At 40.5% G+C, this 22,231-nt stretch overlaps 2 protein-coding genes across 13 annotated transcripts in view; both read left to right on the top strand.

Moving 5' to 3' along the window:
* kcnh2b (potassium voltage-gated channel, subfamily H (eag-related), member 2b) overlaps positions 1-12,537 on the top strand; it is a 135,069-nt gene extending 122,532 nt beyond the window's left edge. For 3 of the 4 annotated variants that reach the window (XM_089125530.1, XM_039656276.2, XM_089125531.1), the window contains 7 exons: positions 814-1,066; positions 2,830-3,023; positions 3,333-3,435; positions 4,028-4,276; positions 4,532-4,703; positions 8,963-9,131; positions 9,248-12,537. In XM_089125530.1, coding sequence (XP_088981656.1) covers positions 814-1,066; positions 2,830-3,023; positions 3,333-3,435; positions 4,028-4,276; positions 4,532-4,703; positions 8,963-9,131; positions 9,248-9,409 — 1,302 coding nt within the window. In that variant the 3' untranslated portion in view covers positions 9,410-12,537. Of the gene's footprint in view, positions 1-813; positions 1,067-2,829; positions 3,024-3,332; positions 3,436-4,027; positions 4,277-4,531; positions 4,704-8,962; positions 9,138-9,247 lie in introns of those variants that run through there. The other variant, XM_089125532.1, reaches the window with a different exon arrangement.
* Positions 12,538-13,961: 1,424 nt separating this feature from the next.
* LOC120467775 (uncharacterized) overlaps positions 13,962-22,231 on the top strand; it is a 58,418-nt gene continuing 50,148 nt past the window's right edge. For all 9 annotated transcript variants that reach the window (XM_039656267.2, XM_039656265.2, XM_039656271.2 and 6 more), the window contains exon 1: positions 13,962-14,090. The gene's annotated coding sequence lies outside the window, so the exon portion shown is untranslated. The remainder of the gene's footprint in view (positions 14,091-22,231) is intronic.

Genomic DNA, 22,231 nt, shown 5'->3' on the forward strand with positions numbered 1-22,231 from the left:
ACATCAATACTTTGAGAAAGGGCATATTAAAGTGTGAGTTGTGAGCTGGATTGCATGAATATAGTATATTATCCATAATGAGTTAATTTAGCAGCTGTCCTCGCCAGCACATCCTCTACTATTACCAGCCGAAAAACCCCGAGTTTAACGAGATTACGCACTCAAGGAGAGAAAACAAACGAGCGTCCACCTCGGCCTATGAGCTCTTCTCATTAAGAGCAGTGGAGCGTTCTGATTGGACAGTCAGAGCGGTTGTGATTGCTGTACTGCTGGGTTTTAATTGATTTTGTTTCTTTACAAGCTACTAAAACTAAATCATTCAGTTCTGAGATGAATCACAACATTAAAAACATTGATTTGAAGCCAAAAAAGTTAAAAGTCAACAATAATTAAGAATGTGTGTATATGAGACTGGAGATCCCATTAAGCTTTGAAAATGACAATCAAGGTCAAGCTTGGGGTCTGTAATATTTTTATTTGTAGTTTCCATTTCCACAGAAATATGAACTGTTTTCAACATTGATAATAATTATAAATGTTTGTTGATCATCAGATCCTCATATTAGAGTGATTTCTGGAGGATCATGTGATCATGCTGAACATCACAGGAATAAATTACACCTTACTGAATATTCACATAGAAAACAGATGATTTAAATACTAATAATATTTCATTGTGATTTCAGTGTTGATGTCTCATATTCTCACACACACACACCAGTTGTTTGACAGTAGATTTGTACTGGCATTCTTCAAGATATCTTCTTCTGAATGTTTTCCAGCTGGTGACAGTGGTTTGATGTGTGTGTTCAGGTGCTGAAGGGTTTCCCGGAGTGTCTCCAGGCCGACATCTGCCTCCACCTGAACCGGACGCTCCTGCAGAACTGTAAAGCGTTCAAGGGCTCCAGTAAAGGCTGTCTGCGGGCGCTGGCCATGAAGTTCAAGACCACACACGCTCCTCCGGGAGACACACTGGTGCACGCCGGCGACGTCCTGACCGCGCTGTACTTCATCTCTCGCGGCTCCATCGAGATCTTACGTGGAGATGTGGTCGTGGCCATCTTAGGTGAAAATACTGCATTACACAGTCAAATAACTTAAACAGACAATCTGCGTATATTCCCACAAACGCCAACATGATCTCAAAATGGACCATATGCTGAGTCAAGTCTTGACAATAAGTCAAGTCACTTTCATTTATAAGCGCTTATAACAGTATAGATTGTTTCACAGCAGCTTTACAGTGATAACAGGAGATTACAGTAACAGAGAGTGTTTAGACTTTACAGCAGATCTAGAATAAAGTTACTGTTTTGATTGATTGCAAAGATCATGAGTTATGACGCTCTAACAGGAAACCCTTAAAGGGATAGTTCACTTTGAAAATAATATTTAGGATGTTTTTTCTTACTTCAAGGGCATCCAAGATGTAGGTGTCTTTGTTTCCACAGTATTTTCAATTTTGATATTTTTAGGTCAAACCGTTGTTGTCTATCAGTCATATAATGGAGGTCTATGGTCACCACCTCAAAGAGCAGCACAGAGAAGTCCAAATTAAACATGATTTAATGACTCGTAAATGTAAGTACACACTGATGGCCTAAGACACGAAACGAGCGGTTTGTGTGAGAAAACCAACAGTATTTATATCGTTTTTACCTCTTGTAATCACAGCCACATCCAAGTGATCTGACGGCACAGGCGCTTCGGTCTGAGTATGCGCCGGAAGTGATCTCTCCCGCATGAACGTCACTCATGGTTTACACAGATTTCAGAAGTGTTATCCTTCCATGTGAAGATCTAAACATATTTAGATATACAGGAAATCGCAATGGAAGACCATTTAGATATATCAACAGACAACATTGGGTTTTTTTCGCAACTGCGCAAGAGATCACTTCCGCCGCTTGCTCAGACCGAAGCGCCCGCGCTCTCAGATCACTTGGACCTGGCTGTGATTACACGAGGTTAAAAACGATATAAATACTGTTGGTTTTCTCACACAAACCGCTCGTTTCGTGTCTTAGGCCATCAATGTGTACTTACATTTACGAGTCATTAAATCATGTTTAATCTGGACTTCTCTGTGCTGCTCTTTGAGGTGGTGACCATAGACCTCCATTATATGACTGACAGACAAGAATGGTTTGACCTAAAAATATCTAAATTGAAATACAGTGGAAACAAAGACACCTACATCTTGGATGCCCTTGAGGTAAGATAAAACATACCAAAAATTAATTTCAAAGTGAACTATCCCTTTAATACGCTCATCCTCACATCAACAGTGTTTGGAGCTCAAAACGCAAACTTTGAAACAGGTTCCAATGCGCCAGCCTTGAAAATATTTGAGGAACTAGAGTATGTTTTCCATGTAAGCCATGCTAGATGTATATCCTGTTTAAATGCGACACCGTTTCAGCGATAGGTTCAGTCTGTCCTCTAGTGCCACCTACAGGACATCATCTGTAACACTCAATTTACACAGTTACAGGAATAATTGATCCAAAAGTCGTTTACTCACCCTCATGACTTTCCCGTGTCACAGGAGCAGATGTTTAGCAGAATGTCACGGCTGTTCTTTGAAAGCTAATAGTGACTGTCAATCTCTAAAGAGGATTAAAAACACACACACCGTCAAATAGTTCATGTCACTCATGCGCAATACTGTCTTCTAAAGTGGTTTGGGTGAGAATTAGACCAAAACATGGGAAAACAACAACAATAAAGGATAGATAGATATATAGATAGATACTATCTTCTCTGCTAAATGATTATATGTAAATGTCATTCTGGATGTTTCTGACGATGATCTTATGAACATCACAGGGAAGAATGATATATTCGGCGAGCCCATAAACCTGTACGCGCGTCCTGGGAAATCTAACGCAGACGTGAGAGCGCTGACGTACTGCGACCTCCATAAGATCCACCGGGAAGATGTGCTGGAGGTGCTGGACATGTACCCGGAGTTCTCCGACCACTTCTGGAGTAACCTGGAGATCACCTTCGACCTCAGAGACGTGAGTCACTCCGAGAAGCCAGCAAACCCACAGAGCGTCTGTTTATCAATGGCTACGTTTCCATGCAGCCAAATAATCCGTTAGCTATCGGATTGACGGTTCAGTCCGACTGAGAAGCCTTCGTGTAAAACACATTAATCGATCTGATAGGGAATATGTTGAGCATAATGACGTAGAAGTAGCATAATGACGTATAAATATAGAGTAATTTTGTAGAAATAGCGAGTAGTGACGTAGAAGTAGCATAATGACATAGAAATAGCGTGATGACGTAGTAAACGTAGCCAATGTGTGTCTGTGTGTTTATAGACGAACATGATTCCCGGCTCTCCCAGCAGCGATGATTCGGATTGCGTCGGCTTCAACAAACTGCGGAGACGGAAACTTTCATTCCGACGACGAACGGAAAAAGGTATTTCCCATAATTCCTGTTCCCATTTCAGGTTAATTCAGGTTTTATCATTCATACGTTTTACAAAAAAACTTAGTGTAATTTAAAAAGACCCAAATATTCAATCCAATATTTGTTATGTATTTTATTTTATTATTTTTTTATTAGTGCTTGTTATCTTAACATAATGCTACCATCAAGATATACAGTCAAACCAAAAATTATTCAGACACCATATAGTCAAGTCAAGTCACATTTATTTATATAGCGCTTTTCACAATACAGACCAAAACTCCATCAGATTGGATGGAGAAAAAACCTTGGGAGAACCCAGGCTCAGTCGGGGGCCAGTTCTCCTCTGGCTTACATTCATATTGTTTAAATATAAATATTAAATATAAATATTGTTTGTACTTAAAATACATATACTTAAAAATTTTTAATTTTTTTTACTCCAAGCTGCAGGACACTATAGTTCATTAATATAAGTGAGGATAGCAAGGTGTCTGAATACATTTTGGTTTGACTGTGTGTGTGTGTGTATATACACAAAGCATTAGACCTGTTTCTCATACTCTGCTGATGAATATTCATCGCATGTTTATTTCTCCAGATGATGCAGATGTTGGAGAGATCAAGAAGAGTCAGAAACCTGTTCGGAGAGGCCGAAAACAAGCAGCCAATAACAAGAGTGAACTGGACCCGGGATGGAAGGAGCCTCGGGATTCTGTGTCCTCTCACTCCAGTGGGGACGAGGGGGAGGAGCCTGAGCACACAAGCCCCGCCCCTCTCGCGTCACTCATGGTTGTCACTGAGGGAGAGGCCGATCCGAAAGCAGGAAACACATGTAACGCCCTATCAGGTGACAGGATGGCAAATTATGTATTATTTACATAATATTATAATGTAATATTATATAAAATCTTATTTTGAATATTCTAATATTAAAATGAACATGATAACAATATTAAAATATAATGGTGTGATGATTTGTGTTTTCTAGATAGAGGGAACGATATATATATATATATATATATACATGTAGATTGAAAGATTGATAGATAGACAGACATAGATAAACAGTGCTAGCAGTAATGTGTGTGTGTGTGTGTGTCAGGTGCTTTCTCAGGTGTGTCTAACATCTTCAGTTTCTGGGGTGATAGTCGTGGGAGGCAATATCAGGAGTTGCCCCGCTGTAACCGTCCACATCCCAGCAGCCTCAGCGTCAGCCGGCAGCAGCGCAGCCTCATGGAGGGCCGACTCGAGCTACTGCAGAAACAGCTCAACAGGTCTCAGCGCACAAATCAACTCACGACTCACGACTCACAACTCACGACTCACAACTCACGACTCACAACTCACAACTCACGACTCACGACTCAACTAAACCTCACGACTCACAACTCACGACTCACAACTCACGACTCACAACTCACGACTCATAACTCACGACTCACAACTCAAGCCTCACAACTCACGCCTCACAACTCACGACTCACGACTCACAACTCACGACTCACAACTCACGACTCAACTAAACCTCACATCTCACGCCTCACAACTCACGACTCACGCCTCACAACTCACGACTCACAACTCAAGCCTCACAACTCACGCCTCACAACTCACGACTCACAACTCACGCCTCACAACTCACGACTCACGACTCACAACTCACGCCTCACAACTCACGACTCACGCCTCACAACTCACGCCTCACAACTCACGACTCACGACTCACAACTCACAACTCACAACTCACGACTCACGCCTCACAACTCACGCCTCACAACTCACGACTCACGACTCACAACTCACGCCTCACAACTCACGACTCACAACTCACAACTCATGACTCACAACTCACGACTCAACTAAACCTCACAACTCACGCCTCACAACTCACAACTCACGACTCACAACTCACGACTCACAACTCACGACTCACGACTCAACTAAACCTCACAACTCACGCCTCACAACTCACGACTCACAACTCACAACTCACGACTCACAACTCACGACTCACAACTCACGACTCACAACTCATGACTCACAACTCACGACTCACAACTCACGACTCACAACTCAAGCCTCACAACTCACGACTCACAACTCACGACTCACAACTCACGACTCACAACTTACGACTCACAACTCTCGACTCACAACTCACGCCTTACAACTCACGACTCACAACTCATGACTCACAACTTACGACTCACAACTCACGACTCACAACTCACGACTCACGACTCACAACTCACGACTCACAACTCAAGCCTCACAACTCACGACTCACAAGTCACGACTCACAACTCACAACTTACGACTCACAACTTACGACTCACAACTCACGACTCACAACTCACGCCTCACAACTCATGACTCACAACTCACGCCTCACAACTCACGACTCACAACTCACAACTCACGCCTCACAACTCACGACTCACAACTCACGCCTCACAACTCACGCCTCACAACTCACGCCTCACAACTCACAACTCACGACTCACAACTCAAGCCTCACAACTCACGACTCACAACTCACAACTTACGACTCACAACTCACGACTCACAACTCACGACTCACAACTCACGACTCACGACTCACGACTCACAACTCACGACTCACAACTCACGACTCACAACTCACAACTCACGACTCACAACTCACAACTCACAACTCACAACTCACGACTCACAACTCACGCCTCACAACTCACGACTCACAACTCACGCCTCACAACTCATGACTCACAACTCACGCCTCACAACTCATGACTCACAACTCATGACTCACAACTCACGACTCAACTAAACCTCACAACTCACGCCTCACAACTCACAACTCACGACTCACAACTCACGACTCACAACTCACGACTCACAACTCACAACTCACGACTCACAACTCACGACTCACGCCTCACAACTCACGCCTCACAACTCACGACTCACAACTCACGACTCACGACTCACAACTCACGCCTCACAACTCACGACTCACAACTCACAACTCATGACTCACAACTCACGACTCAACTAAACCTCACAACTCACGCCTCACAACTCACAACTCACAACTCACGACTCACAACTCACGACTCACAACTCACGACTCACGACTCACGACTCAACTAAACCTCACAACTCACGCCTCACAACTCACGACTCACAACTCACAACTCACGACTCACAACTCACGACTCACAACTCACGACTCACAACTCACGACTCACAACTCACGACTCACAACTCACGACTCACAACTCAAGCCTCACAACTCACGACTCACAACTCACGACTCACAACTCACGACTCACAACTTACGACTCACAACTCTCGACTCACAACTCACGCCTTACAACTCACGACTCACAACTCATGACTCACAACTTACGACTCACAACTCACAACTCACGACTCACAACTCACGACTCACGACTCACAACTCAAGCCTCACAACTCACGACTCACAAGTCACGACTCACAACTCACAACTTACGACTCACAACTTACGACTCACAACTCACGACTCACAACTCACGCCTCACAACTCACGACTCACAACTCACGACTCACAACTCACGACTCACAACTCACGACTCACGACTCACAACTCACGACTCACAACTCACAACTCACGACTCACAACTCACGACTCACAACTCACGACTCACAACTCACGACTCACAACTCACGACTCACAACTCACGCCTCACAACTCACGACTCACAACTCACGACTCACGACTCACAACTCACGACTCACAACTCATGACTCACAACTCACGACTCACAACTCACGACTCACAACTCAAGCCTCACAACTCACGACTCACAACTCACGACTCACAACTCACGACTCACAACTTACGACTCACAACTCTCGACTCACAACTCACGCCTTACAACTCACGACTCACAACTCATGACTCACAACTTACGACTCACAACTCACGACTCACAACTCACGACTCACAACTCACGACTCACGACTCACAACTCACGACTCACAACTCAAGCCTCACAACTCACGACTCACAAGTCACGACTCACAACTCACAACTTACGACTCACAACTCACGACTCACAACTCACGCCTCACAACTCACGACTCACAACTCACGCCTCACAACTCACGACTCACAACTCACAACTCACGCCTCACAACTCACGACTCACAACTCACGCCTCACAACTCACGCCTCACAACTCACGCCTCACAACTCACAACTCACGACTCACAACTCAAGCCTCACAACTTACGACTCACAACTCACGACTCACAACTCACGACTCACAACTCACGACTCACAACTCACGACTCACGACTCACAACTCACGACTCACAACTCACGACTCACAACTCACAACTCACGACTCACAACTCACAACTCACAACTCACAACTCACGACTCACAACTCACGACTCACAACTCACGCCTCACAACTCACGACTCACAACTCACGCCTCACAACTCATGACTCACAACTCACGCCTCACAACTCATGACTCACAACTCATGACTCACAACTCACGACTCAACTAAACCTCACAACTCACGCCTCACAACTCACAACTCACGACTCACAACTCACGACTCACAACTCACGACTCACAACTCACAACTCACGACTCACAACTCACGCCTCACAACTCACGCCTCACAACTCACGACTCACAACTCACGACTCACGACTCACAACTCACGCCTCACAACACACGACTCACAACTCATGACTCACAACTCACGACTCAACTAAACCTCACAACTCACGCCTCACAACTCACAACTCACGACTCACAACTCACGACTCACAACTCACGACTCACGACTCAACTAAACCTCACAACTCACGCCTCACAACTCACGACTCACAACTCACAACTCACGACTCACAACTCACGACTCACAACTCACAACTCACGACTCACAACTCACGACTCACAACTCACGACTCACAACTCAAGCCTCACAACTCACGACTCACAACTCACGACTCACAACTCACGACTCACAACTTACGACTCACAACTCTCGACTCACAACTCACGCCTTACAACTCACGACTCACAACTCATGACTCACAACTTACGACTCACAACTCACGCCTCACAACTCACGACTCACAACTCACAACTTACGACTCACAACTCACGACTCACAACTCACGACTCACAACTCACGACTCACAACTCACGACTCACAACTCACGACTCACGACTCAACTAAACCTCATGACTCATGCCTCACGCCTGACAACTGAGTGATGCGCTTCCAAAATGGCGACGGCCGGCTCCGCCCACTTTGGGCTTCAAAAATAGTCTTCAGAAACACTACGAGTGACGTCACACACACTACAAACAGTCGAACATATGCTTTTACCGCCTATGGTCACAACTCACTGCAATCAGACTGACGGACTAAACCGTGGGCTACTGAACTGATTCACTGAAACCACACTTCCTAACACCACAAAGACACTTGATGATGCTGAAAAAGATGACATTGTTTAAGTGTGTGTGTGTGTGTGTGCAGACTGGAGAGCCGCATGTCGACGGACATCAGCGCGATCATGCAGCTCCTGCAGAGGCAGATGATGCTGGTCCCTCCGGCGTACAGCACCGTTTCTCCATCACTGTTCCCCGACAGACTCGTGCAGCCCGTCACTCCGCTGGAGTCACACACACTCGCCTCTCTCTCACAGGTGTGACACACACACACACGCTGACGGGTTTCGATAGATAGATGATGGCTAGATATAATGTACAAATATCAGTATACTTGCACACAGTATTGATGAACGCTTGTCTCCTCTCTCAGTCGTGCGAGTCTCTCCATCCGGCAGACGCTCTTCTCTCAGGATCCTCGAACCTCGGGACCCGAGCGGAGCAGAGGCGCTTCTCTCTGCAGGAGCCGCAGACGACACACACACCACACACACCACACACACCACAGAAACACAGCTCAGACCCGGGGAGCTAGAGACTCGCTCTCTCCGTTCTGCTCCTGAGGAGTTTCAGAGACACACTGGAGCTGGTGATCACCAACGACAGCGATGAACTTCACTCGTCTCCACTGCTGTCCTCCACTATTGGAGATCCATAAACAAACAATAATGATTATTACTAAACTCAAAGTAGCCATTATGTCTTGCACTGAATTTTCCAGACTCTCTCGATCTATATCTTCACGTCTACGGCGCTTCCAAAACGAAGAACTGGTTGAACTTGTTAGTGTTAGCTGGCCTAACAGAAGGAGATACGACTACTAATAATAATCGGATGTGTTCTGTCTGTCTGTCTGTCTTTGCCTTCATTTACTGTGCAAGAACGACGAAGAAGGCGGAGCCTCAAGCCCCGCCCACTCACACTGGATTGGCTGGATTGCAGTGGGTGGGGTGATTGACAGCTTTTTGAAGCTGTGAAGAGTCACGTGTGTGACGCCGAGACCAACCGTATGCAACGCGCGTTAGTTAGTGATTTTTAAAGTTGGAACACATTAGCTTTAGCAATACAGAATCCTTTAAACCACAAATGAAACCAAATACTGAAGATTGGGTGTAAAAGTTGATCTTTTTCAGTGATTTTCCATCATCTGTGGTGTTTACGGCCCTGCAGCCACAGTCACATGATTATTCATTATTATTCGGTTGAGCTCTTGAACCTGATGAATTCATTAAAAACAGACGTGTGGACGAAATAACACAAAGAAACTTTACAATAAGCTATTAAGCATGCGATAATAAACATACACTTTTAATATAAGGCACTTTTTTATGGCAGACTTTACTGTTATCATATTTAAATTATTATAGCATTTAATCCAAGCGTTTGTGAGGAAAGAAGAGCATATTAGCATGAGAACCTGTTTAATCATGACAACGATTGTATCATTCTGCCTTTCAGCTCTTTATGTTTTTGTCCATACCAAATATGAGATTTCATTTGAACTGAACGCAAAACATCTGAAGAACGGTTCCAACACTACTGCATTAAATATCAAGATTCCCTTTTACTTTGATGAATGCAAGAGTTTGCACATATTTATCTAGTACGTATTTGTTGTTGATTTTATTATTAATATTAGTGTCTCTGTAGATTCTGTGTATACGAGTCTTTTCAGCGCCACATATGGGTGAATCTCACACATCCAGATCAAATCTGACCCCAATATCACAAAAAAACGAGAGAAAAAAATATTATATTAGCATAAAGACAACAACGCTTATTTTTAGGACCATATGAATATCCATGAGATATTGGATAATCATAACCGTAATATATATATATATATATATATATATTAATTGATCATAAATAAAAGGTAATGCTGCAACAAACACTATTTTTAACTTTCAGTGCAAAAAAAATGTTTCTTAAATGTAAAATAAAGCTGCTTTTATTTTGTAATGTGTTGAGATTCTCCCTCACGTGGCGGCAGTGTTTCTGTTTGTACGGTTGTGTTTAGAGACACACATTATTGATTTATTTTTAGTTGATTTGGTGGTTTGTTTGTAATCCAGGAGAATTTGAGTTCATGTCCTGATGTTCAGTCATTAATGCAGCTCATATAACAACATGATTGTGTTTCGAGCTCTGTTATGTTCATGTACGTTTATCTGATGATAATCCTCCTGCTGAGATGGGTTTGTGTGTGTGTGTGTTTCTCTTGATGTTCGGTGACCTGTGCTCTTTAAAGGGACTCGAACACTACGAGATAACGGGTCCATTTGAGCCCGATTCTCCAAATCTTATGGAGCGAATTATCTGCCATAATTAAACAAACAAGTCCAGCATTTTGCAAACACACTCCATCTGCTTTGCAAAGGAAAACTTGACTCAAAAAACAAACAGAAAGCAATCTGCAAAAAAAAAGTCAATTTGAGCAAAAATGCAGTGAAATAACCAATATTGTGTTTTACAAATATAAAGAAATGAGTCTAGATAATATTCTATTTCACAAATAAATACAAACCATCCGACAAATTGCATGTAATCTTTGAACAAATACCAAATCTTTCTGAGTGTACGTCTCATTTGTTTGTTTAATTATGGCACATAATTCGCTCCAAAAACATCTTCCAACAGTCCTAAAGGAAAGGTCCCGATTATCTTGCTCATAATTGATCTGATCAGATTTCCCTGTGTGTGTGAAGTGTGTGTTAAGAGTCATTGAATCTGCCGCTCGGCATTGTTTGTTTAATTTTAAGTCACGTTTAACCACGAGATATTTAGCGAGATTTCCCGTGTATACACTCCAGTTATTATATATTATTCTAAATCTTTATATTTGAAAGCCGATAACTGATATATCGGCCGATAAAAATCCACATTTTATTGGTCGATATATCGGCTATCATGCTCTCAGTTATTATAAATAATTCTAATTCTTTATATTTGAAAGCTGATAACTGTTATATCGGCCGATAAATCTAAATCCACATTTTTATATAGATTTAGATTTATCGACCGATATATCAGTTATTATGCTCTCAGTTATTATATCTTAAATTCATATTTCAAGCAATTCAACAAGCAGAACAGGCCAAACACACACACACACATCCATGAACTAGTGTGATTATAAACAGGCTTTAGTTTGCAATCATGAAGGACATCCTGTGTATGTACATATTTCTTTTTTTATCTTTTTGAGTTTTAATTTATTTTGCTAATTGGTTTACACTGGATTGCTCTTTGTCTCCTGCCTGATTTTGCTGTACATACGGAAGTCTTTACTCCCGCATCCCTATAGCCGACTCTATGCAGAAACGCATTTCCTTGGCATGCTTTGAAATGCAGAAAATAATAATAAAAAAGAAAAACTAGAGGAAAATACATACGTTTGACCTTTCATTTTTAAAGAATAACTCTGTTAATAATTATGTAAGTATTTCAATGATATATAAATATAAAGGTAATAAAGGCAGATTTCATGTAATCCGCATGCTGCCCTGAGTCTTCATGGACGATCATGAGTGTGGACATGTGACTGAACTGATGTGACATCATCACACTTCAGAAAGTACGGATTTTGTGCTAGCTAGCATTATAAACGGTTGACTTTATAAAATTTAGAAATATTTATTTCAATAAACTTCTTTGAAAACATCTGAAATGACTACCATTCTTTATTATATATAAATATATATGTATGTGTGTGTGTTTGTGTGAATATACAGTAGAATGTAATTTATTCCTGTGATCAAAGCTGCATTTTCAGGATCATTACTCCAGTCTTTAGTGTCACATGATCCTTCAGAAATCATTTAATATTTTTGTGGAATTTTTTTTTTTTATAACCTGTGATCTTTTTTTCAGGATTCTTTGAATGAATGGAAAGTAAAAAAATTAAATAAAAAAGAAGAGTGTTTATAAATATCATTATACACTACTGTTCAATTGTTTTTGGGTCAGTATATTTTTTTTGTTTCCTTCTTTTTCTACTTTTTTTTTTAAAGAAATTAATACTTAAGTAAGGATGTGTTAAATTAATAAAAAAATATGTATTCATTATTGAATCCTGTAAAACAAAAGTATCAGAAAACAAAGTGATTTGTGAAGGATCATTTGACACTGAAGACTGGAGTAATGATGCTGAAAATTCAGCTTTGATCACTGGAATAAATTACACTTTACTATATATTCACACAGAAAACAGCTGTTTTAAATACTAATAATATTTCACAATATTACTGTGTTTTCTGTATTTTTGTTCAAATAAATGTAGCCTTGGTGAGCATAAGAGACTTCTTTCTAAAACAATAAAAAGTAATTTTTCCAAACTTATACGAATAAAGTCTTTGCGATGGTCGCTATAGCCTAGTCTTCTGAGTCATAATACATAAAGTGACTATGACACATTTAAATTAGTCTGTGATGGATTTATGTGTAATTTCTGCCCTTACCAATAAATCCTGCCTAATAATTGTCGAGCAGTCTTAATGCTCTAATTTACTGTCGTGTGTTTAATCTGAGCACCAGATGGCGACATTCAACCATTAGAAGAGTTGAACATCTCCAGCGTGATTTCAGATGAGTTCTACACACAGCGGCTCTTCTGTTGTAAAATATAATTACAGAGTCTGAGAGTAACTTACTCTCAGAATATGCTTGGCTTCATTGTTTTTAAATTCACTTTTTCACATTTAGTTTTGAGAAATTATCTCGCAATTTTAATTATTACAATATATTACACATCTAAATAATCGTAATCTCTATAATTTAGCACGTATGACGTTATATGAGAATTTTCCATCAAAAAATGTCTGTGACGTAAATTACTGAAATATTTTTTTCTAAATATTTAATTTCATAAATATATATATATATATATATTTTAACCGTGGAGATTTATACTCACCACAAAAGAGTGAAATATTTGTATGTAATAATTATCATTGGCCCGTATAAGGAGTCAAACTCACTGATTGCACGCGACGCGCGTCTATCAAAGGTGCGCCAGTTGGACAGACGCAGAAACGCTCCATCCGCGCTGTGATTGGAGGAAACCGCTGTCCGTCTGCTGATCCTGGCATGTGATTGGCTGAGAGCGTCAGAGGGCGGTGTCCTGTGTGTGCGGTCAGTGAAGAGCACAGGGCGGATCAGCTTGAGGCCGCGACACCAACACACGCGCGGAAAACTCTCAGAAATCAACGAAAGCGGTGAGAATAAACTTTATAAGCCATGATGATAACTGATTTCCATCATTATGTTGATAAGTAAATGGAGTGACGCGCTAGTGCGCGCGCTGAGGGCGGTTTCCGCACGCGGGTCAGTGACTGTCTAGAAGTGAGTGAAGTGTGTGTGTGTGTGTCTGTCAAATGTCTGTAAATGTCTCTGTATTTCTACATTGACACACACCCCTCCAAACTTGTGTAAGTGTGTTACAATCAAAGTTGATTTTACATTAAATCAGATCAGATTTGATTGATTTAGGCGGTTCTACTGTTGAGTTGCTGATCTCAGATCATTTCAAGCGTGAAACTTTTTAATGTTTTGATTCTGCGTGTGACCTGTGACCTGTGTGTTGTGTGTTTCTTGGTAAAGTTGTCCTTGACTGTGTGTGTGTGTGGCTTGTCAGTGTGACATCATCACTCATAGATTGATTTTTGTCCAGGACAATTAATTATCCAATATTTTCTAAATTTTATTTACAGGCTTTGCTTAAAAATACTTGGATTTTAATTAAGTTTTGAATACAATACGTTTCACAGCAAAGGCTCTGTCCATTCTGCTTTCTGGCCATTCAGGTTATCTGTCATAATTCATCCGGTCAGTGAAGTTTGAGCCGAATCATATATATGATCCATCCTGATGGGGATTTAGATGTTACACACATCAGCGGATTACTGGAGACGCATCTGACGGATCATATTGGTACGGCGTTCAGTTTGTGCCAAAAAAGTGTCGCCAGAACATTTGGCGAGGCCTACTGTAATTGCCTTTGATTTGTGTTTGCATTGTTTGCTTGTTTCATTTCTCCGTCGTGTGTGTTTTGCTTTATTAGTCACTGATCTCAGTCAACGTTCTGCAATGCATTTTACAGATATCCAGTTGAACAAACAGAATGTTTAGTCCAGGCGTATTCAAATAAAGTGAACAGTTATACATTTCCATCGAGGCAGCCGTAGTACTTCGTAAAAGAAAAATCCTAAACACTCATAATACTCATTAAAGATGAGAATTTTTCATCCATGATGTTTGGAATGACGTATCGCGAGAGGAAAAATGATATTTTAGTTGCGTAACATCGGAATGCGACACAACAATGGAAATGATGACGCAATGAATCGTTTATTTTTATTTTTTATCGACATTTAGAAAATGTCGCAAATGTGTAATGGGCACACGGCTATAGAAGGCCTTGGGACTGAGAAAACATACTGGGTGAACTGGGTTTACTTAAGTATGGACCGTTTTTGGCCCGATAAACATCAGTCAATATTGAGGCAATCCATGAGTCCTTTTGCATGGTTTATGAAGTCATTATTTTAATGTGTTTGCTCTAATTCCACCTATCAGGTCAGCTAACCAAGCTCATCTAGTTTTGTTGGTTTATTGCGTCGGTGAAAGTCTACTGACGACGTGACTCATGGGTAATTTTATCATCTACACACACTGATGTGTTTTATAAATGGTGTTGTACTCATAAAATGCATGAGGAAGTGAAAGGAGAAGAGTTTATTTAATAGCAGACACTGTTCTAGGTGTTTCTTTGTGTGTGTGTGTGTGTGTGTGTGTGTGTGTGTGTGTGTGTGTGTGTGTGTGTGTGTGTGTGTGTGTGTGTGTGTGTGTGTGTGTCAGGTTGTGTACAAGAAGCAATGGATCAGTGGTTCAGTGATTTGATATGGGTGTCTTCTGAGAGACTTCTACTAGTGACGGTTTAAATAAGACGGTGTGTGTGTGTGTGTGTGTGTGTGTGTGTGTGTGTGTGTGTGTGTGTGTGTGTGTGTGTGTGTGTGAGGATTGCTGAGTCACAGGATCACTCCACTCTTCCTGACGGACACACACAGAGAGAGACTGAATCGATGGCTGTTAGCGTGTGTGTAATCGGAGCCATTGATCTGCTTATGTAAACTGTGGGTCACTCGTCTTGCCGTCTAGTGTGCCCTATATAGGCAGCATGGCTTCGGATAAATGCCTCTGCCAAATGAATAAATGTACGTGTCCTAATAGATGTCAAAGTTCGTCTTTCTCGTGTACAGCTGTGTGTGGTTTCTCATAGCCTCATCTGCATCTCTGTGTTTCCATGGAGATGTGGGTGGAGCTTAGAGGTGTGGTATGAATAATGTATCAGTGATGGAGGATCGGTGTTTCCCGAGAGATACGTCCAACATCAGCCAGCGTTTGAAATAAACCAATGTTTGATGATCTAAACTGAGGCTGCACGCTATTGGGGGAAAAAACAGACTGCGATATTTTACCGATTTAATTTGTATTGTATATTTAATGAAAATTTGATTTAGATTCGATTTTTAACATGATTAATTGAGGCCATCATTGATGCATGTTTAGCATTCTCCTTCTGTTGATGAATATAATAATTGTGCACAGCTTCATTTTCGCTTTGTTATCTAGGCTAGGTGTTAAAGCTGGATAAATTAAGCACATTTTTTTGTTTTCAAATCGAGATTCTCCAATGATTCTGAACAGACAACTAAACAAAAATAACATGTCATTTACTAGAGGTTCTGACAGCATGCTGATTGCTGTAGTCTATTTAAAAGGGTTTAATTTGAATTATTTGGAAAAATCCAAATTAGTGGATTTGGAGAATGATTCAATGACTCTCAGAAAGACTTCACTTGTTTCATTACTGGATGAATCAGCGTTTCTGAACGAATCTCTTGAATGAATGACATAAATTTTTGTCTCTTATCGCCACCTACTGGTGTAACAATCTGATTGATACAATCGTTATTTGAAGTTACTTTGAAACGGTGATTTACTTTTTATGTTGATGAACTTTAACTGGGTAATTTTATCCCAGTACTCATGTGATAATTTGAATGATTGCATGACAAAAATAATGTTTCTTTGATTGGAGATCGCGATCTTTTAACGAGTAATCGTGCAGCTCTACTGTGGGTTGTTATTCGGCCACTTAGTGTCGTGTAGACAGAATAAGTATAGTATGAAGACCAGCGCTGTCACTTACACAATCCATCGGACCAACCAACACAAGTATCGTAAACGAAAATAGCGAATCGATTTTAACGACTTTTTTTTTTTTTACCAAAAATGTGTTTTAGGACCGATCAATACAGGACACAGAACATGTCGGATGCTGGAAAATAACAACGTCTTTTCGTTCACCAAATGCTTTTTAATATTCGCTGTTACTTTGATTTAATGAACACTTGTCTCAAAAAACACATCCCTAATAAGAACACTGGCGAGCCGTAATCTCAGATCTTTACGCACGATCATCCAAGATTTGAGACGGATCTAATGGAGAGAAATGAGGAACTGGAGCTGCCAGTCTAGTTTTTTACTTACGGAAATGAATAAAAATAACAATAATCAATGCATTAGTCATTTTAAAATAATGCATCTTTTTCATTTATAGTCACTAGCTTGTGTAACGTTTGTGTGTCAGCATAAAGTCTGCGGCGGTGGCTAGAAAACCCTCAGTGATGATGATGATGATACTCTCACAACTGTGACTAAAGCTTATCTGAAGTTGAAGTGTTCTACGCTGGTCATTTCTGCACTTTTTCTTAGTTTTATTTCCAACATTTAAAATATATATAAATATATATATAAATAAGTGTATATATCCTCTGCAGATTGAGCTGATGAGATGCACCGAGGGATGAATTAGTGTGAAATCTCCCTGAGAGCTGTAATTGAATAACGCAGTCACTCTGTCATGTGCTTCAGTCTCAAATGGACCTTCATATTAACTGCATCATCATCATCATCATCATCCTCCATTCTGGAGAGATTTACACAGGGAAGAGCCACTGGAGCTGTTCTGTGTCCGCTGTCTCCTTCACACACACCATGAGCTAATGATGAGCTGTCAGTGTTTGTGCTCCGTCAGCTCAGAGTGTGTGTGCTGGATCACCTCGTATGACCTCTGATGAGCGGCAGTGTCGATACACACGTTTAGACTGAGAAACCGATTCAGAAACGGCTTTTCTTGATCAAAAATGGTCTTCAGTGGCGGGACACGCTACACCTCTGTGAACTATGACTGCCGTCCCCCTGTAGTCCATCATTTAATCCCTCACACTCATCTTTCATCACCAAAATGACATATTTAAATGTTTTTTCCTTAAAGGAGTAGTTCACTTTTAAAAAACTTTTGCTGATAATTTACTCGCCCCCGTGTCATCCAAGATGTCCATGTCTTTCTTTCTTCAGTCGAAAAGAAATTAAGGTTTTTGATGAAAACATTCCAGGATTTTCTCCATATAATGGACTTCAACGGGGACCAAACGGTTCAAGGTCCAAAAGACAGTTTCAGTGCAGCTTTAAACGACTCCAGACGATGAATAAGGGTCTTATCTAGTGAAACGATCACTCATTTAATCAATAAATAACAAAGTTTAAGTTTTATAAGCTCAAATGCTCGCCTTGCTCTGTTCTGTGATGCGCGTTCGTGACTCTCCTGTTCAAACTCGTTCGTTTTAATGGTTTCATAAAATTTTAATAATCAAAAAGCAATCAAATTTAATTTTTTCAAGTTGAAACGCTTACAGTTTAATAATTGAAAATAAAAACATAATAGGGCCATATGAAATGTTTTATATCTTTTGTTCTAAATTTTCTGAATTTGTTTTAATTCCTCAAATATTTTTTGGCAAACTAAAAATTCTGCTTAACTGAGGTTTAATGTTAATATAAAAATATGATATTCTTAAAAAATATTATTATTTTAAGAATTACGTTTTGCTGTACAGTAGTAATAATCTTCTGTTAATTTAAACTTTTATTTTTTGCAGGTTGTCATGACCGTTCAGTGTCTTTGTGAATATGAAATGAGGTCAGAGTTCATACAATCGTTCATCATACAGGCCAGACTTTCTGAAAACTGAATATGTGTGAATATGCAAATGTGGGAGCTCAAATATTAATGAGCCGGATGCTTTAACGCACTCTATTGTCTAGGGATGCACCGATGTGAACATTTTGGCCGATACCGATAATTCTTTTTTTGAAAGCCGATAACCGATATATCGGCCAATAAATCTAAATCCATTTTTTAAACATAATTTTTGAGAGCCTGATTGCAAAAACAAAAGTCAATCACAACTAAAATCCATTTCCCAATCACTCAATTATAATGTTCTCATTGTAATTTCAGCAGCCGATATGACAGAACATTTTGCACTTAACTATATTTTCCTGTTTGATTCCAATCATATTTCAAGCAATTAAGATCAATCATGTTGAACAGTGCGCATCTGAAGAGTCTCAGGTGTTGAAGGAAATAATTCATTATCAGCTTTAACATATCAGCCACATTTTTTTATCGGGCCGATAACGATAACATAAAAAGAAAACAAATATTGGCCGATACCGATATGGTGGCCCATATATAATGCATCCCTAGTATTGTCTCATCTGCTTCTGATTGGCCGAGCACTTGAATGATTCGTTTGCATATATCTGAACATAAACACACGTGTTCTGCTTATTGTTGGCGTGGGATCTGTGTGTGTGGATCGTGAACCTTGAAGCCGAGAGGAAGACGACATGCTTTCCCTGAAGCGCTTTTATATCTGAGGAGTGTGTCAGTGTTGTGTTTCAGGGCCGGGTGTGTGTTTTCATAAAGCGTCCTGTGAAACGGACACCGTTTGTGTCTGATGTCATTAAAGGGGAAGCGTTCAGTGTTCAGTGAGACGATGGCAGGAGTTTCGCTAAGTTTGATTGGATAATACACCAATAGCGTGTGTGTGTGTGTGTGTGTGTGTGTGTGTGTGTGTGTGTGTGTGCGTACTTGTGTTTGCAAACCATTTGAATTCTTTATGTTGAGATAATGTGCATCTGGCAATAACGGTCTCATAAATAGATGATGCACATGATAGATTATGGGTTCTGGGGTTTTCGTTTTGTAATTGTGTTCAAAAAGTCGATTTTTAGCACTAATTTCAATAATTGGCTTCAAAGTTTGCCTTAAATATTTTTAATAATAATAAATATAAGAATAATAATTTTATTATGATTGTCATATGAATTTTCATTGCTAAAATATTAATATAATTGTATTATTTATTTGTTTTATTAATTTTTATTGATTATTGGTATTTTTAGTGATGATTATAATTAAAAATATTATTTTTTCATATTATTGTATGAATAGATGATTTGTGTTTTTATCATATTAGCTTTGATGAGTGAAGTGTGTCTTTACTTTGAGTTGTGTGTGTGTCCGGTGAGTTGTCGTTTTGTCTGTGTGTGAGACGAGTCGTTATTGGAGAACAACACACACGTGTAACGAGGAGCGTACGAGTTGATCATCACTGCTGTGCTGAGGGTCATTAGATGACCTCCAGCAAGGTCAGGGTCAGACAGGTAAATGCTGTCTTTGTGCAGAGTGTGTGTGTGTGTGTGTGTGTGTGTGTGTGTGATTATGAGTCACAGTCGAGTCCTTCTCTAAACCTGCTGCAGTCACACCAGGGAATTCCAGGCATCTCTGGAACGCTGGGAAGCTCACACACACACACACACACACACACACACACACACTCACACTCACACACACACACCCTATATGCAAGTACACAGACCAGTGCATTGCAAGTGTGTTGCTCATGCGTGTGTGTGTGTGTGTTGTTATTCACATGTGGACAGAGTTGTGTGTTTCCTTCATAACTGTGAGTGTGTGTACTCGATCTGTCTCGTCATGTATTATTTAGTGTGTGTGACTGAGCGTCAGCAGAAAAAAGCAGAAGTGTGTGTTGGAAACAGGACCAGAAGTGTGTTGTTTAGCTGCAGAAATGCAAGACTTCATTAATCAGGGCTCTGCCAAACTCTCATATTTGCCTAAAATTGAGTTTTTCCATTTACATTTTTTTGGATTAGCCTACTTTTTTTTAAATCATGAAATGAATAATTAAGTTGAACAAAAATACATTTCATTTTCAAATTCCATGTTTTCCGTACAAAACCGTTTTTAAGGTTTAACTAAATGTTAATAATCAAAGCATGCAGATTTGAAGTGATAAAACTGTAATTGATGAAGCTGTAATATTCACCAACACTATGATTTCACTATTTGATTAATTATAAAGCCTTTTTATTCATTCAGCCAAAAATGGCAAGTTCAGGGACATTCCAGTTATCCTGTAAACAGTTCTGGAGTTTCTCTTTTTATTAGGGCATAATAATACACGTTTAAACATGAGTTGATGATCATGTGTTGTGTTTGTGTGGTCTTGTACTGTGATTAGTTGAGTATCTCTGTGTCTGGAGTTTCGTGAGTCTCTCTGTTTCCCGGTTCTCACACGTGTCGTCACTGAAGGGTGAAAGTGTGTGTGAAATCACAATCAGATCAGATAGTGTGTGTTTGGATTCCTGACACACCCATGATTCAATCTCAACTCGTGTGTGTGTGTGTGTGTGTGTGTGTGTGTGTGTGTGTGTGTGTGTGTGTGTGTGTGTGCATGCCTAGCGCTCTGTTTGTAGAGTAGTAGAAAAAACAGGCTTAGCTGTGTCAATGGCCTCGCACGACCAGAGAGCAAACACACACACACACACACACTCACTCTCACACACACACACTCCAGACATGTTGCATATCAGCCAGAGCAACTGTTCTCTATTTACAGATATGACGAGAGACACACACACACACACACAGGCGAGTGACGGATGTACACAGTTTCCCGCCGCAGCCATCCGACAGGCCTCAAATATAAACACTCCCAGCAGACCCGACAGCCAATCAGAGTCAGGGAAACATGTCTGGAAGAAGGCCTGATGTATGGATTCGTTATTTAAATCGATGGTTTGAACAAGTTACACAGTGCACCTTTAATTATGTAAATGATGAAGCTCATTAAACACTCCGTGAACGAACACTTTCTGCATGTTCAGTTTTAGTTAATTTTCTAATAACAGTTCGTCCTCATCGTACGCTCCACACTCCCACAACGGCTGCTGAAGGGGATGTTGTGTAGGTCATGTGACCCTCTCTGTTGTTATGACACTTCCTGTCACCTGTCGACAATCATCCGGCTTATATTTCAGTCGTTATATATCATTAATGCACTGACATGCTGTTGAGCACATGTGTGTGTGTGTGTGTGTGTGTGTGTGTGACTCCTGAGAGACAGCGAGTGTGTCATATAAT

This window comes from Pimephales promelas, chromosome 22 (assembly GCF_988280905.1).
Source record: "Pimephales promelas chromosome 22, fPimPro1.hap1.1, whole genome shotgun sequence".
NCBI lineage: Eukaryota > Metazoa > Chordata > Actinopteri > Cypriniformes > Leuciscidae > Pimephales > Pimephales promelas.